The 13,465-nt window shown below is 41.0% G+C and overlaps 2 protein-coding genes across 10 annotated transcripts; one reads left to right on the top strand and one right to left on the bottom strand.

Moving 5' to 3' along the window:
- Positions 1–1,674: 1,674 nt before the first annotated feature.
- Positions 1,675–6,658, top strand: cirbpa (cold inducible RNA binding protein a). Of its 9 annotated transcripts, none has more exons than XR_015038107.1 (8): positions 1,675–1,725; positions 2,478–2,577; positions 2,705–2,811; positions 3,000–3,132; positions 3,238–3,391; positions 3,488–3,546; positions 6,198–6,294; positions 6,405–6,658. XR_015038107.1 is itself a non-coding variant. In XM_085805792.1 (7 exons), exons 2-7 carry the CDS (start codon positions 2,478–2,480, stop codon positions 4,156–4,158), a joined length of 543 nt encoding a protein of 180 aa, XP_085661918.1. In that variant the 5' UTR covers positions 1,675–1,725; the 3' UTR covers positions 4,159–5,088. The 9 variants fall into 9 exon arrangements, 7 of the variants coding, with proteins under 7 accessions (XP_085661918.1, XP_085661920.1, XP_085661915.1 ...); XR_015038106.1 differs by having other exon boundaries at positions 3,229–3,391; XM_085805792.1 differs by lacking the exons at positions 6,198–6,294; positions 6,405–6,658 and adding an exon at positions 4,145–5,088 and having other exon boundaries at positions 3,000–3,105; positions 3,238–3,369; positions 3,463–3,546.
- Positions 6,659–9,549: 2,891 nt separating this feature from the next.
- On the bottom strand, positions 9,550–13,304 carry ndufa13 (NADH:ubiquinone oxidoreductase subunit A13). The gene is made up of 5 exons (XM_085805742.1): positions 13,203–13,304; positions 11,487–11,565; positions 11,310–11,381; positions 11,130–11,199; positions 9,550–9,796 (listed from the first exon to the last, which is right to left on the bottom strand). Exons 1-5 carry the CDS (start codon positions 13,294–13,296, stop codon positions 9,677–9,679), a joined length of 435 nt encoding a protein of 144 aa, XP_085661868.1. The 5' UTR covers positions 13,297–13,304; the 3' UTR covers positions 9,550–9,676.
- Positions 13,305–13,465: the final 161 nt, after the last annotated feature.

Raw genomic sequence — 13,465 nt, 5'->3', positions numbered from 1 at the left:
TAGGTAGATACACAGGAACAAGGACCCTTAAAATAAAGTGTTACCTCAGTCCCAGATAACTAAACAGACTAAACATGTCAATTTTATTCTAAGAGGACACAAAACAACACTGTTCCTGCTTGATGTATATTTAACCCCACGAAGCAGAACGTGAGCTGCAGTGATGTGCAGCCAACCCGAATACCTCCACTTCCTTAACTTTTGCTCTCTGAGGCTGATGATTCATGAAGATCCTTTAAAAAAAAACGAGTGTGGGAGGTTTTTGACATGCTGTTAAGAGTTACAAGAAACCATCGCACCTGTCTTCACTGTTGAAAAACTGAGAAAAATGAAAACCAAGAATTTCACATGAACGCCCACAGCCTCCTCTGGAAACCTCATTGCCTGTCCTTTCATCAATAGGTCCCCTTTAGCATAGCTGAGCTCAGAACAGCAATGTTGATGCTATAGTAGCCTACATGCTTGCAGATGGGGATGAACGGGTGTGGAGAGCAGCAGCACCATCTGAGTGGCCAGAGAGCTGAACTTCATAATCATAATCAGGAATTTTCATATGACCCCACGTCCACTCATATGACCCCATCCAAATGTCTGTCCTGTGGATCCCATCAAGATCAAGATGATCCACACTGCTTACATGTCTCTTGCCTGCCAGGCTGGGTTTCCCACTGTTTTCAGTTTATGCTCATTAGCTACTGGCCAGTACAGCCTCATGTTTAGCATACAGATATGAGCTAAAGCGTGCCTTATGTAATAGTGCAAAGAGGATGTGGCAGATGACATCTGGCCGGACTTGAGGCGGCCTCCTACACAGATGTGCCTCCCTGTTCACTTCCTACACATGGCATTCAAACACACTTCGATGCTTACAGATGCATGTACAGACACATCTACCTCCCACACAGCCAAGTTGGACATTGGCATAATTCAGGCCTCACACACTTGATCAGTAAATTACCATTATGACTCATGCAAACTGGCACATACAAACAAAGCACTTGAAACAATCATGCTAAATCATGCTGATCCTTAAATATAGGCTATTCCTGATCAGGGAGCCTGATGGATAGTGACACATGTGAATGTAGCAGCCTGTGGTCTACATGATGCTTATTCCTTTTCAGATTGGTCTGATTGCACTGAAACAGATTCAAAGAATAATGTTAAGTGATAATCTAATTAATGGATTTCTTACCAAACTGGTTTGGATTTATTTTTGGGTCTAGAGACATAATAGCTTCAGTGGAACTTGGGACAAATTGTGGGTTTACAATTTGGTAATTTACTATGTTATAAATAGGACTTACACATGCCTGTCGGTGCCTCATTGCAAGCTTTAACTAGCTCTCAGATGTGGTCTAATCATACTACCTGTGCACAGAATAATATTGTAATTGAGTGTCAAAAGGACTCATTCCATGTCAAATCGTCACCCTGGGCACATAAATACATGTCTTAGTTTTGTAGTATTAGGTAATACATATTTATTCCGCTTAACTAAAGTGTTCATTGTTGTAGCCTACTAGTAGTGGTGGTGGTGATAGACATGGTGTTGCCTCAGCTTCCCCAGCAGGAGGCGCTGTGGAGCGGCTGAACCTCATTGTGCATGCCCGCAGAAGAAGACAGTGCCAGTGTCTAGCGCGGTGAAAAGCGGAGCTTCCTTTCTTCTCCCTCATTCGACCTGCAGCTCAGCTCATCAGCTCTCTGAGACCTACGAGTGGCAAGGTAAAGCCTTTCTTGTGTCTTATCTCGACGAAAATGTCACTGTTTATCTTTGTTTTATTACACATATTCACATTTGTGTGCTTTTGCTAGCCGTGAATTTAAATTTAAATGTTTTTACACGAAAAAACGCCTTGTTGTAGAAACGCATTCAACTGAACAGCAACCTGAAAAAAATTTAATACCGATGTAAATCAGTCGAAAGCTTTTTGTTTCAACAGTAGTGCTGCTATTAGGAAACAAACGTTTAAAACCGAGCGAATTTTCTCGTCAAACCACGGTTTTATCCGTTAACCAGAGCGCTTATGTAACCGTGAGTATAATGCGGCTGCAGCGTGGTTTCGGTCGGTCCGGGAACAAAGTGAGGAGCAGCAGCTCGCTGCTACAAAATGGCGCCGAAAGGAAAAACGCTAGCTAGCTAATCTGCTAGCGAAACGAAACCACGTTTACGGGCCTAAGACCAGGCGAAGCCTTCGACCGATAACCACCGTAGTCAATGTGATTAAAACCTGTACAATTTCACCCCAAATGTTAATAAAACCACAGTAACGATCGTTTAAAAAGCATTTGGCACAAATTCTCGGGTAAATACGGTCGCGGTTTCAACGCGGCCACTGACCTACTTTTGTTCGCAATGGCCGTGGCCCGTGTTTATCAGGGCCGGGAGGGGAGCGGTGTAATGGCGTCGTGTAAATTGGTGCCTGTGTTGGTTTTAGAGGATTAAAATATCTCTGTCTTTGTTTGTTACCTTGAAGATGTCGGACGAGGGTAAATTGTTCATCGGAGGACTGAGCTTCGAGACCAACGAGGAGTCTCTGGCTGCGGCCTTCGGCAAATACGGAACCATCGAAAAAGGTAAAACCACCACCTCCTTTTCACCACTTTTCTTTATTTTCCTGCAACGTGTAAATACACGAATGATTTTCGAGTCTTTCGCAGGTTGTGGCTTTTATTGATGGTTTTTATGTTTTCCCTCCATTAGTGGATGTGATCAGAGACAAAGAGACGGGGAGATCTCGCGGTTTCGGCTTTGTGAAATACGATAACGCAGAAGACGCAAAGGATGCATTGGACGCCATGAACGGCAAGGTAAGCAACAGGATTAACCATAATAAAACGTTAAATGTGTGTTTATACTGAAATAGAAATTTTTGCCATTTTGCCCATAACATGTGGCTACTTAAATTTACATATCCTTGTTTAACATGATGATCATGAACTGAAGCATGAGTTTTTTAATTTGTATTTAATTTTATTTTCTTTCTCTTTTTTTGCAGACTCTCGATGGCAGGGCTATTCGTGTGGATGAAGCAGGAAAGGGCGGGCGCTCCAGAGGAGGTTTCGGATCAGGTCCACGCGGCGGCAGATTCAGTGGTTCTCGGGGTAGGGGTGGCCGTGGGTACTCCCGAGGTGAGACCCTGTGGTCTAATCAAACGCCTCATCTATGATTTCTGAGTTCATCGTTGGTCCCCCTGTATTTATTTTGCTTTTGTCTCTTCTCAATTGACTTTGGAGGTGGCGGATACAACGGAGACCGGGGCTACGGTGACAGGAGCTACGGCGACAGGAGCTTCGGTGGTGGAGAGAGGAGCTTTGGTGGTGGCGGCGGCGGCGGATACAGGAGCGGCGGATACTCCTCAGGAGGCGGTGGCGGCTACAGAGAAAATAGGTAAGGTAAAACTTGCAAAATTGCATTTCAATACATTATTTGGACATAATTTGATATTATTTATTTTGAAGTTAATTGTGTTTGTCTATCTTCCAGGGGACAGGGTGGATACGGTGACCGCTCTGGATCCTACCGCGATGGATACGACAGTTATGGTAAGCATGAATAAAGTGCATTTGCATCGTGTTTAGGCTTATGTTGGGGCTGTAAGTTTCAAACCTAAATGTATGACACTAGACTAACTTAACTTAGCTTATGTTAAACCTAAATGATCTGAATCCATTTGTTAAACACCATCTTCACTTTACTGAATAAGAAAACATAGTTGGCAGTGGTAAGATGGGAATTAAACGCCTCATCACACTAGATGTCCTCAAACACTGAATTAAGACAATTTTCACAGCCCCAACATATGAAGCCTCGTATCGCATATGCCCCTCAGTACCTGTGCCCAAATCGATGCCTCTCCGTATACCGTTGGCAAATTTTGCTAGCCCCGCCCCCCACCCCACCCCCTTCCGCCCCACTCCGATAAAGAGGTTGCAAACGATTTAAACACTTTAGGTAACATTCAGCGTTTGCTATTCTAATGTTGCTCGTATCACTTGATGGAGTCCTTTAGGCGAAAAAAGGAGAGAAAAAAAATAAAGAGGGAGGGTTTTTGGACTGTCTGGTGGGTTGACGGGGATGTTGTGAAACTCCAGTGTTCGAACTTTCAGTGTCTTTACCTGTGTGCCCACTTCTTATCCTCAGCTACACACGAGTAAACATCTCCCTGATTCAAGATCATCACTTGGCTGGCTGTATTTCAAAGATGCGCTCCTCAAGAAAAATGTCCACGTGTTATTGCTGACCTTAGTTTTGTAGTTCTGTTGTAGTAGCTCAAGCATCTTAAAAAAATGTAGCCATGAGTTAGGGTCATTCCTTAACATACCATGTTACAAATTACAGTTCAGGACTCTTTGCATTGCTCAATTGGGCATCTTTACTGCTCCGAAAGATCTTTAATTACAATACATCTATAATCTGACTAAATCCACAAGTCCCTATTTGGGGGCGCAATGACTCTCCACTTGGCTTTTCGTTGAACAGCCATCACCATCGCTGTAGACTTTTTGTCCAGCACGTTAAAGTGTTTCCTCATTTAATTCCTTAGTTTTTGAGTTTGTTTTTTTTATATTGAAATATCCGATGGGGCTTGTTTGGTTTTCTTTTTTGTTCTCTTATTTCCCCTCTCAGTCTCTGTGACTCGCCTACCTCCTGTCAGGTTTTAAACTGAGTGAGGAAAGATCCATTTACTCTTAGAAAATACTTTTGGGGGATTTTATGCTAAATTCCTTTTTACTATCAAAACTTAGTTTAGCTGAGGCTCCTGTGTGTTCAATTTCCCAAAAGAGTGAATTCCTTTCAGACTGGTGAACTACACATCCGAAGTGGCCGGCTGTTCATGAAGTTGCAAATTGCAGCATGCTACAGTCTGTCCAAGGTATCTTCTGTGCTCTGCTCAACATCTGCATTTTAAATGTGCTGTAAAATGGACTAATCTTGTTTAAGTGATCGAAAATGTAACTTCGTTTCCCCAAAGTAATATCTCAACCGGGAACAGTTTTGTACTTTATGTTCTTTGTATGATCAACTTTTTTTTTTCTTTGTCAGTTTGGCTTCATGGAGCCTATTAAACAGACTGTGGAAAATAATCTTGATTCTTTTGCCTTTCAAAACTACCGCATGGGGGAAGTAAACCTTAGAGCTGTAGGTTGATGTGTTACTGTAATTCTGCGTGAAAATAACTCAACTGCTCAAAGCTCTTGGATGTCTCTGGAGGGCAACTGCAAATTGGCAGCTTAGTCCAAGTGAAGTTGTCTGGATAAGATGGTATGGCAGGATAAACTAATTTGGTTTTTTTTCTCGATTATTTTTCGTTCAAAGTCCACTTCTTTTGAAAAGCTGCCTGCCTGGTTTCCTAAAGATCTAAAGTCTAAAGATGGGTTTTTGGCCCAGTGAATCCTGTACATGTTTCAAAACCATTTTAAAGAGATGTTGACAGACAACTTCATAGTGCACTGAGATCATACCTCTAGTGGGGTTTGATAATTAGACCTTGAAGTGGCGCATGGAAATGCTGGGAAAAACATCAGCTGGTGTCTGGTCATGTTAATGCTTCATTACATTCAAGAGGTCAGCTACTTCAAAATCCTACAAGTCCTTGGAGAGCGAAGTGTTGCGCCTACCAACAAGTGCTCATCAGAGATGAAAGCTGCTCTCTTGCCTAGGTCATATGTGGAGAAAGTAGGCCAATGCACGTGAGGTAAAAATCTCCTTTTGCTTTGCTCACATCCTTCCAACTCAGTTCTCATTGTTTCCATGAATACCTTCAAGTTAGTCGCTGTGTTTAGTCCACTGCTTCAGATGTCGCCTACAAACATGCCATGGCCTCTTTCCCGATTCTGATTCTTACACAAAGTCCATTGAGGGAAAAAATGTTTCTATGAAGCTCCTCTGGATTTTAATGCTCCACCTGAGTCCACCCAAAAGAAAAGCATTGGCCTCTAAGTCATGGGTAGTATTGTGCTCAGTCCACTTCTGTTCACTGCATTAGTCCACAAATTTGCTCCAGTAATCTCCCACAGCAGTCCTATTTGATGTGTAAGGTGTCTAGACTGTATTCAGTTGTTTCTCTTTGTACCCTTACATTTGAATAAGTGGTGAGTTTTCAGACTCATGAATAGTGTTGCATGCATTTTATTGTGACTTGTGTCAAACATCAGTTTCCAGGCTTAATCCATTTCTCAATCTCGTTCTCTAGATTGAACGGACCGTTGGAGGGCTCTCTGGATCTCCTGACAGCTGAAGTGTGTGTGCAGCTTTAGATGGCAGTGACTGATGATGCTGATGCAGTTCAGGTAAACTCTTGTTTTTAAGGGCATGTTATTTTGTTTTTAAGGGCATGTTATTTTGGTGCCGTCCAGTTGTGCCAGGCTGATCCCAATCATTTGTTTGTCTTTGTTTGCAGGCCCATTGTGCAGCAGCAGTGGGGCGGCTGTGAGCAGTGGCTACACAGGAGGATCCTGCCAACTCAAAGGTTGATGCCTCTGAATAACAACAGTTGGCTTGCCTGAGAAACAGTTGTCAAAATGTTCTGGCTCCTGTTTAAAGTCCATGAAGTCCAAATGGCTGAGAAGCAGACAGGTTGATGGAACTGCTCCACTAGGGGCTGAATGTAATTTGAATCTAATAATAGAATAAACCCTCCAGACAGTGATGTGTGACATGTAAGATGGAGTACAGCAACAATTACAGTACAATTACAGCCACATGACACTTGAGCACTATTCTGCTGTTAAACTTGTAAAATGACTTTTCTAATAAAGCTTGCAGTGGATTAAATGTTTTTGTTTTTAATTCACACAATACCTTGTAGGCTAGATAGTCCAGGCAATCTAGCTAATTTTGGACCCAAAAATAGAATTAATTGTAATTAGGGCCGGGACTTTAACGCGTTATTTACGATTAATTAATTACACAAAAATTAACACGTTAAAAAAATTAACGCATTTTAATCGCACTTATTAAAAAAAATCGATTTTTTTCCCCAATTTTTTCAGAATTTTTTTTTTCTCACGTGTCTACATGCGGTGCGCCCGCACGCAAGAGAGGCGGCAGTTTGAGAGGCTGACTGGCAGAGATGAGACCGGTGAAACCCTAGCATGGTTATTTAAAACACCATCTCTGATCTCTGCCTGCACATAGATACACAGACACGGGCGCACGCTAAATGCCCTATATAGCGCTAATTGCTCAGCTGCAGCGCTACATTTATGACCTGTCACTGTCACAGGTGCAGCTCATCTCATTATGATAGGACTTCACCCTCAGAGCTCTGTCTTCAGACTGTCCCGACCTGTCCCTGAACATCACACAGGGACAACATGGAGCTGCCTGTGTGATTGGTTACTGAGTTGTATTAATGTTTACATCAGGCTGAGTTCAACAAATCAGTTTATGCTACTGTGATTTAAGTAGCCTAGTTAAATACTACAGTAATCATCATAGTGTATTGGAAGGAAAGACCATTTAATCTGTATGTATCAAATATCGATTAATGAATTAATCTATAATTTGCATCCCTAGTCTGTTGGTCTTGGTTAAGTTCCACCTTGAATGCTTAAGCTTATGTATTCAGTCATTCAATGATATACTAAAATCCATGTGAAAAAAATAAATAAATAAAATATTTATATGCTATTAAAATGCGATTAATTGTGATTAATTAATTACAAAGCCTCTAATTAATTCGATTAATTTTTTTAATCGAGTCCCAGCCCTAATTGTAATAGAATTTTTTTTCACCATACATCATTTCTATGATGTGTCCAGAACAACAAACTAAAAGTCCTAAGAAATCCTAGTTGGGGAAATACATTTAATTCTCATCAATATTGATTTACTGTATAAAGTCTGGTGCCAATAAGGTCAGAAAATAATGCACCCCAATGGGGCTGTATTACTGCTATCACAATGAAAGTATACATGAAAAGTAACATTTTTTGGATTACAAGTTTCTTGGAAAATGAATTTGAATATGCAAATTAGCTCAACACTAATTGACTTATGGTCAAGAAGCCATAAAGCCGCAAGCAGCAAAAATGGGCCAAATAACTTAGTTCTTAGTCCTGCTCATATGTTGTTGTCATAACAGCATATACGTATAACATATCATCTTCTGATGTTCTCTGCAAACTGGGGGGAAAGTCATTAGGTAAGGCTTGTTCGCTAATAAAAAAAAAAATTTAGAAAGCAACTGGAGACAAGACTGTGCAATCAATTCTTAAGGTCAATATAAGTCTTTTTGTGGCAACTAGTGACCCAGGTAAATGTGGCAAGTGACATCAAATTGTGTGTATGCATAGGTCAAGTGTGGCAAGTGACTTCACTCAGATTGTGTGTATGCATAGGTTAACTTACTGAATGGACAGTTATTAGTTATTTGGCCCCTGTTTTTGCTGCTTGCAGCTTTATGGCTTCTTGACCGTAAGTCAATTAGTGTTGAGCTCATTTGCATATTTAAATTAATTTCCCAAGAAACTTGGAATACAGAAATGTTACTTTTCATGTATACTTTTATTGTGTGAAGATTGATTGTGGTAGGAGTAAAGGGGGGAGGGGGGAGCCTATTCGGGTGTATTTTGGGCATATTCCATTAGTGTATTGCTCATTTGCATATTCAAATTCATTTTCAAAGAAACTTGTAATCCAAAAAATGTTACATTTCATAGATACTTTCATTGTGTAAAGTTTCATTGTGATAGGAGTAAAGGAAAAAAAATAGCCCCATTGGGGTGTATTGTTTTCTGGCCTTATTGGCACCATGACTTTGTATAGTAAATCAATCTGGGATTGATGAGAATTACATATTTCCCCAACTAGGATTTCTTAAGACTTTGTTGTTGTATGTTGTTCTGGACACCTCATAGAAATGATGTATGGTGGAAAAAAATTCTATTACAATAAGTCTGTCGCAAAACGCTATTTGCCTGGACTAAGATGTACTTTTTCTTTTAAAGTGAGGTGCTGCTGACAATGACCTGGTGCTAGCTGTGTGAGGGGAGTAATTGGGAGTTGGATCCAAAACAATGTCTTCACAGGATCAGATTAGACCTCAACTCTTGGAAGATTTGAGTTTAAAACGTGGTCGTGAAAATTCTCTTTAACGTTGACCAAATTTAATTAACGTAACTGTCCCAAGTCATATTTGTTTCCTCACGCAGTAGTTGATACACAAAATCTCCACAGCCAACATGCCAGTTGGCTATGTTGCAGTTTAATTAATCTGTACATGGATGCATGCATACGTTAGTGAGGGACACCCATGGTAGGCAGAATTCCTACTTTCAGTTTAATAGATGTATATAATGCTTCAATATCCCTGATGCATTTATGAGCAATGAGCATTTTGAATTTTGCTGGTCAGGTTGGAATTTAAAACATATTTAGGTAACATTAGTCTCTTGTGTGAAATGGGGCACACTGGCAAAACTTCAGTATACCTTAAAACTGTTCTCAGGTACACTGCTGATGTACAGACTTCATGTTTACCATAGGATATGATTTTCTCTATCAGGTTTATGAACTTGAGAATAATGACAGGTAAACCAGGGTGAGGTACAGAAAAAAAGATAAGTTTAATATGAACATTTACAAGCTGGACCGAGCGAGGACTCAGGTCCACACAGCACTGACTGTGGAAGGTGGTGGAGCACAGGACGCCGTTGGTCTTGGTGGTGCTTACACGTACCACAAGAACCCGAAACGCTTGTGCAAAAGCTCCTCGCGGGGCCGGAGGTTGAACAGCTCCTCTGACACGGGAGTGACCCAGCGGTCTGTGTGGAAGACGCTCTCACCGACCTGCATGAGACACAAGGTTTGCAACATTAAAGAAGAGCTGATGTTGACCTGCATCTAGATCTGATGACAGCTGCTCCTCTTATTGGCCTCTACAAATACATATGACTGCAACAGAAGAGCTGTTGCATTCATGTCAAACTACCAGACAGACACATTAAGAATATAAAGAATAACGATAAAGATATAACATTCATTACTCAACAAAAACAGTTATAGTCAAAGCTACATCATTTTCAAAATCCTAAATTGAATGTCTTGTTTTTTAAATATCTGTTACTTATTAATTATATTAATTTTTTTTAACTTTTTCTTTTGGAGAGGGCTCAATCAAATAATCACCTTTTTTTGTCAACTCTTTCAACTAGAAAATGTTAGAGACTAGAAAACTAGAAAATACATTTCCTGAAGAAAATATGTGTGAATGCTGAAGGCCGAACGCCATTGCTGAAGAAATGCTGAAAGGCTCAATCACAGAAAAGTAGCACTTGTAGGTTGAGAGATGAATGGTTTTAACAGTAGAAATGTTAAAAATGCAGACAGAAATGTTGAAAATCCTGTTGGTAAAGTTGAAGTCTGCTCAAATACACTGGGAACTGGACAAACATTATTGAAGCCATGCTAACGCAGCTGGAGCAATAGTTGGAAGATTTAAAGTAGAATTTGTAAGAACAAGGTTGATTGATATGAAATGGTTGTAAAAGACCTGAAATGTTGACGATGAGTTTTAAAAAAATATTAAACTATGTACAAAACATGAAGTCCTAAACTGGTTGAAATTGCCCCAAAGGAATAAAATCATTGACCTGCTGATTAATATGCACAAGAACAGATCAAGTAGCAGAGAAAAAAACAAAACAAGGTTTCAGTCTGTGGCTCCACCATTGCTACAGGGTCTCTGTCAACATGGGAATCAAACATACAACCTGAATATCAAGAGTCACATAGAGCTAATCAGACAGACACATGATCACACATCTCTCTCTGAACACTGACATTAGGAAGCTGTTTATATGTGTGTGGATGTTTGTTAGACTTTAATCATAGTGATGTATTGGGAAAAAAAACTGTAAAAAGTTTGATTGACACCAGAGTCAATCAGTCAATATCCTGGTATGAATCTAATGAGTATGTGAGGACATCTATGTTGTACTGCACCTTTGCATTGGTGTGTAGGGTATGTGACCAATATGGTTAAGAAAAAGAAAGAAAGAAAGAAAAATAAAACTTGGGAGAGACCTGCGCAGGGTGGTGGAGCAGGTCTATTCCAAGTTTTATTTTTATTTTCACACCAACCAAAAGTCAAAAACTCAAAGAGAACATTTATTTTCTTTACCTTCCAGCCTGGAACGTCCTTCATGATAACCGCCTCCTCTTCTAAATTTTCCCTCATCATTCGTAAGGTCCTGGTCAGAGTGAAAATTCAGCCGTTACATAAATAACTCGTCTGTGTTTGTTACCACTGGACTGTAACTCTAAATGTGTCTGTTTGCGTGTGTTACTTTTCCACTGTTACCTTCGATCTTGCTCTGCCTGCAGCAGGGGCATCATGGCTATCCGGGCCTCCATCTCCTCAATCTGCAGGCGTCTGAGGTACACAAACACATTACATCACCATCAGTCTTGGCTCGTCTGTAAACATTAGTCAGAGTTTGAGCATGAACAAAATTCAAAACACAAAATAGCTTCCTACCTCCTCTCTCTATTCCACCTAAATAGCCTCCAGTATCCAAACACCATGATGCCAATGCCGATGCCGAACATGCTATATCCTGTTGGTCAAAGAATGTGTTAGTCACAGTGTAGAGCAGCGTAGTATTTTACCTCAAATGATTCAGAGTTGGGTTTTAAAAAACATCTCTCACCCACATCAAACTAGACCCTAACCTGTCTACATTATTGATGGAACTGTTGCTTGTTTGGACATGCATCAAAGTTAATGACAGAGCTACAAGAATAGCAAGTTCCTCAACTTGTGCGTTCACCAGCTGTTGTGACGGAATAAATTAATCTGCACTGGGTTGTCTGTAAGATTTGTGGCTGACGCTCTGGTAAGGCATAGATGGCAAACCATCTGCATGTTGCACAGAGGATCGGGGGAATCAGGGGCTGTGACCCCCAGACTGGACGGTGGCTCTAGATTACAATGTTTAAGGTCCCTGTCGTGATGAGTGCAGCCCTGGGATACTGTGCAAAACCCTCAAAACTTACAGTGCTCCAGTGTTAGATGACTGGAGCTTGGGGAAGACATTTACCACCCCCAGGTGGTAGCGAGAGGGAAATTTGTGCTGATCTGATTACAGCTGCTACTCTGCTGTGTGAGGATTTGCAAAAACAAAACTGACTTGCAACCAGTCACGTGCTGCTGTTGACCTGACACATTGTTCAGGTAAACATACTTCTATGATCTGTCATATTAATACCAAAGCAGTTCTCAAAAGTGCCCCCAGCTGCATCAGCTTATCCTTACAGATGAGTGACAAGTCTGCAAAGGCTACTACTGTCCTTGCATCTTCTGCAGCTGTAAATGTTGCAATCTGTGGTGGAGACATCTTTTAATAACTGAGGTAATTGTGCTTCGTATTCTTTTATGCTTCAGGCTTGTCAGTGTTATGAATAACTGGCCAAAATAAAATTCAATCTAACCTCATTCATGACTGTGATAGTCGCAGCACCTGCTGTGTGGGTGACAGAAGTTTGCAACACAAATAATCACAGCTGGATCGAGCTGGTAGTGTTAAACTGCATTTGTTTTCTCTTTTAATACATTAAAATGTCTGCATTTCTGCAACATTTGTACCACGATTGCACTGTAACTTATCAAAAAACATTAGTGGCAGGCAGTAGCTGAATGTGTGACCAGGAAAGGGTCCAAATTTGGGGTAAAAACTAGATACAGTCTCGCTGTCAATGTTTCTTTGTGCTCCTATATTAACCATATTGTAGTAACAGATTTAAGTGAAGCACCAGTTTCAGACAAAATGATTCCGTCTTTCACACAGTATCAGAGTTGCCCATGTTAAACGACAGGATCTGGAAAAGTGGCATTTAATAAACTTTAGACTGTATCTCTATGTAGAAAAATATAAGTGAACCTGCAATGAAATCAAGTGTCAGCGTTAGCTAGTTAGAGGATAACTATTAACAGTCAGGAATAATTAACGAGAAACATTTCATTTGACACTTTAACATGTTATAGACAATCCTATTACACAGTCAAATGATTAGAGAATCAATTTAATTCCCACCAACAATTTAAACATCATAATTTCAGCAGATTAGCTCCTGTTTCTGTCCCACCGGCGCTAACCCGTTAGCATTAGCCGCTGTTGTCACGCAGCCTGCGCCTCTGCCACAACTCCTTTATGTACATAAAATATTCAGCAAACAGCGTAAGGGATGCATGTACCCGAAAGTCCTCGTTTCGGTAGATTTCTCTTGTAATCAAACGCGGCATAGCCTCCCGGAGGAGGCATGTCCTGCTTCACCTTGGACCCCGCCATCTTGCTCCAGCCTTCCCCAAAACACGCTGCTGACGTCGGCGAAGGACGCTTCTTCGCCGGTGCGGACAAGCAGCAGCTGCAGCGCCGCTCTGCCGCTCTGCCGCCCCCAGCGGCCAACACGGACACTCACATGCTTTACTTTACCCACACAGTGTCTGTTCTAGGACAA

The sequence above is a fragment of the Trachurus japonicus genome, chromosome 17 (genome assembly GCF_045865225.1).
Source record: "Trachurus japonicus isolate A0001 chromosome 17, Traja_1.0".
Lineage (NCBI taxonomy): Eukaryota > Metazoa > Chordata > Actinopteri > Carangiformes > Carangidae > Trachurus > Trachurus japonicus.
This window is presented reverse-complemented; position numbering and strand designations above follow the sequence as displayed.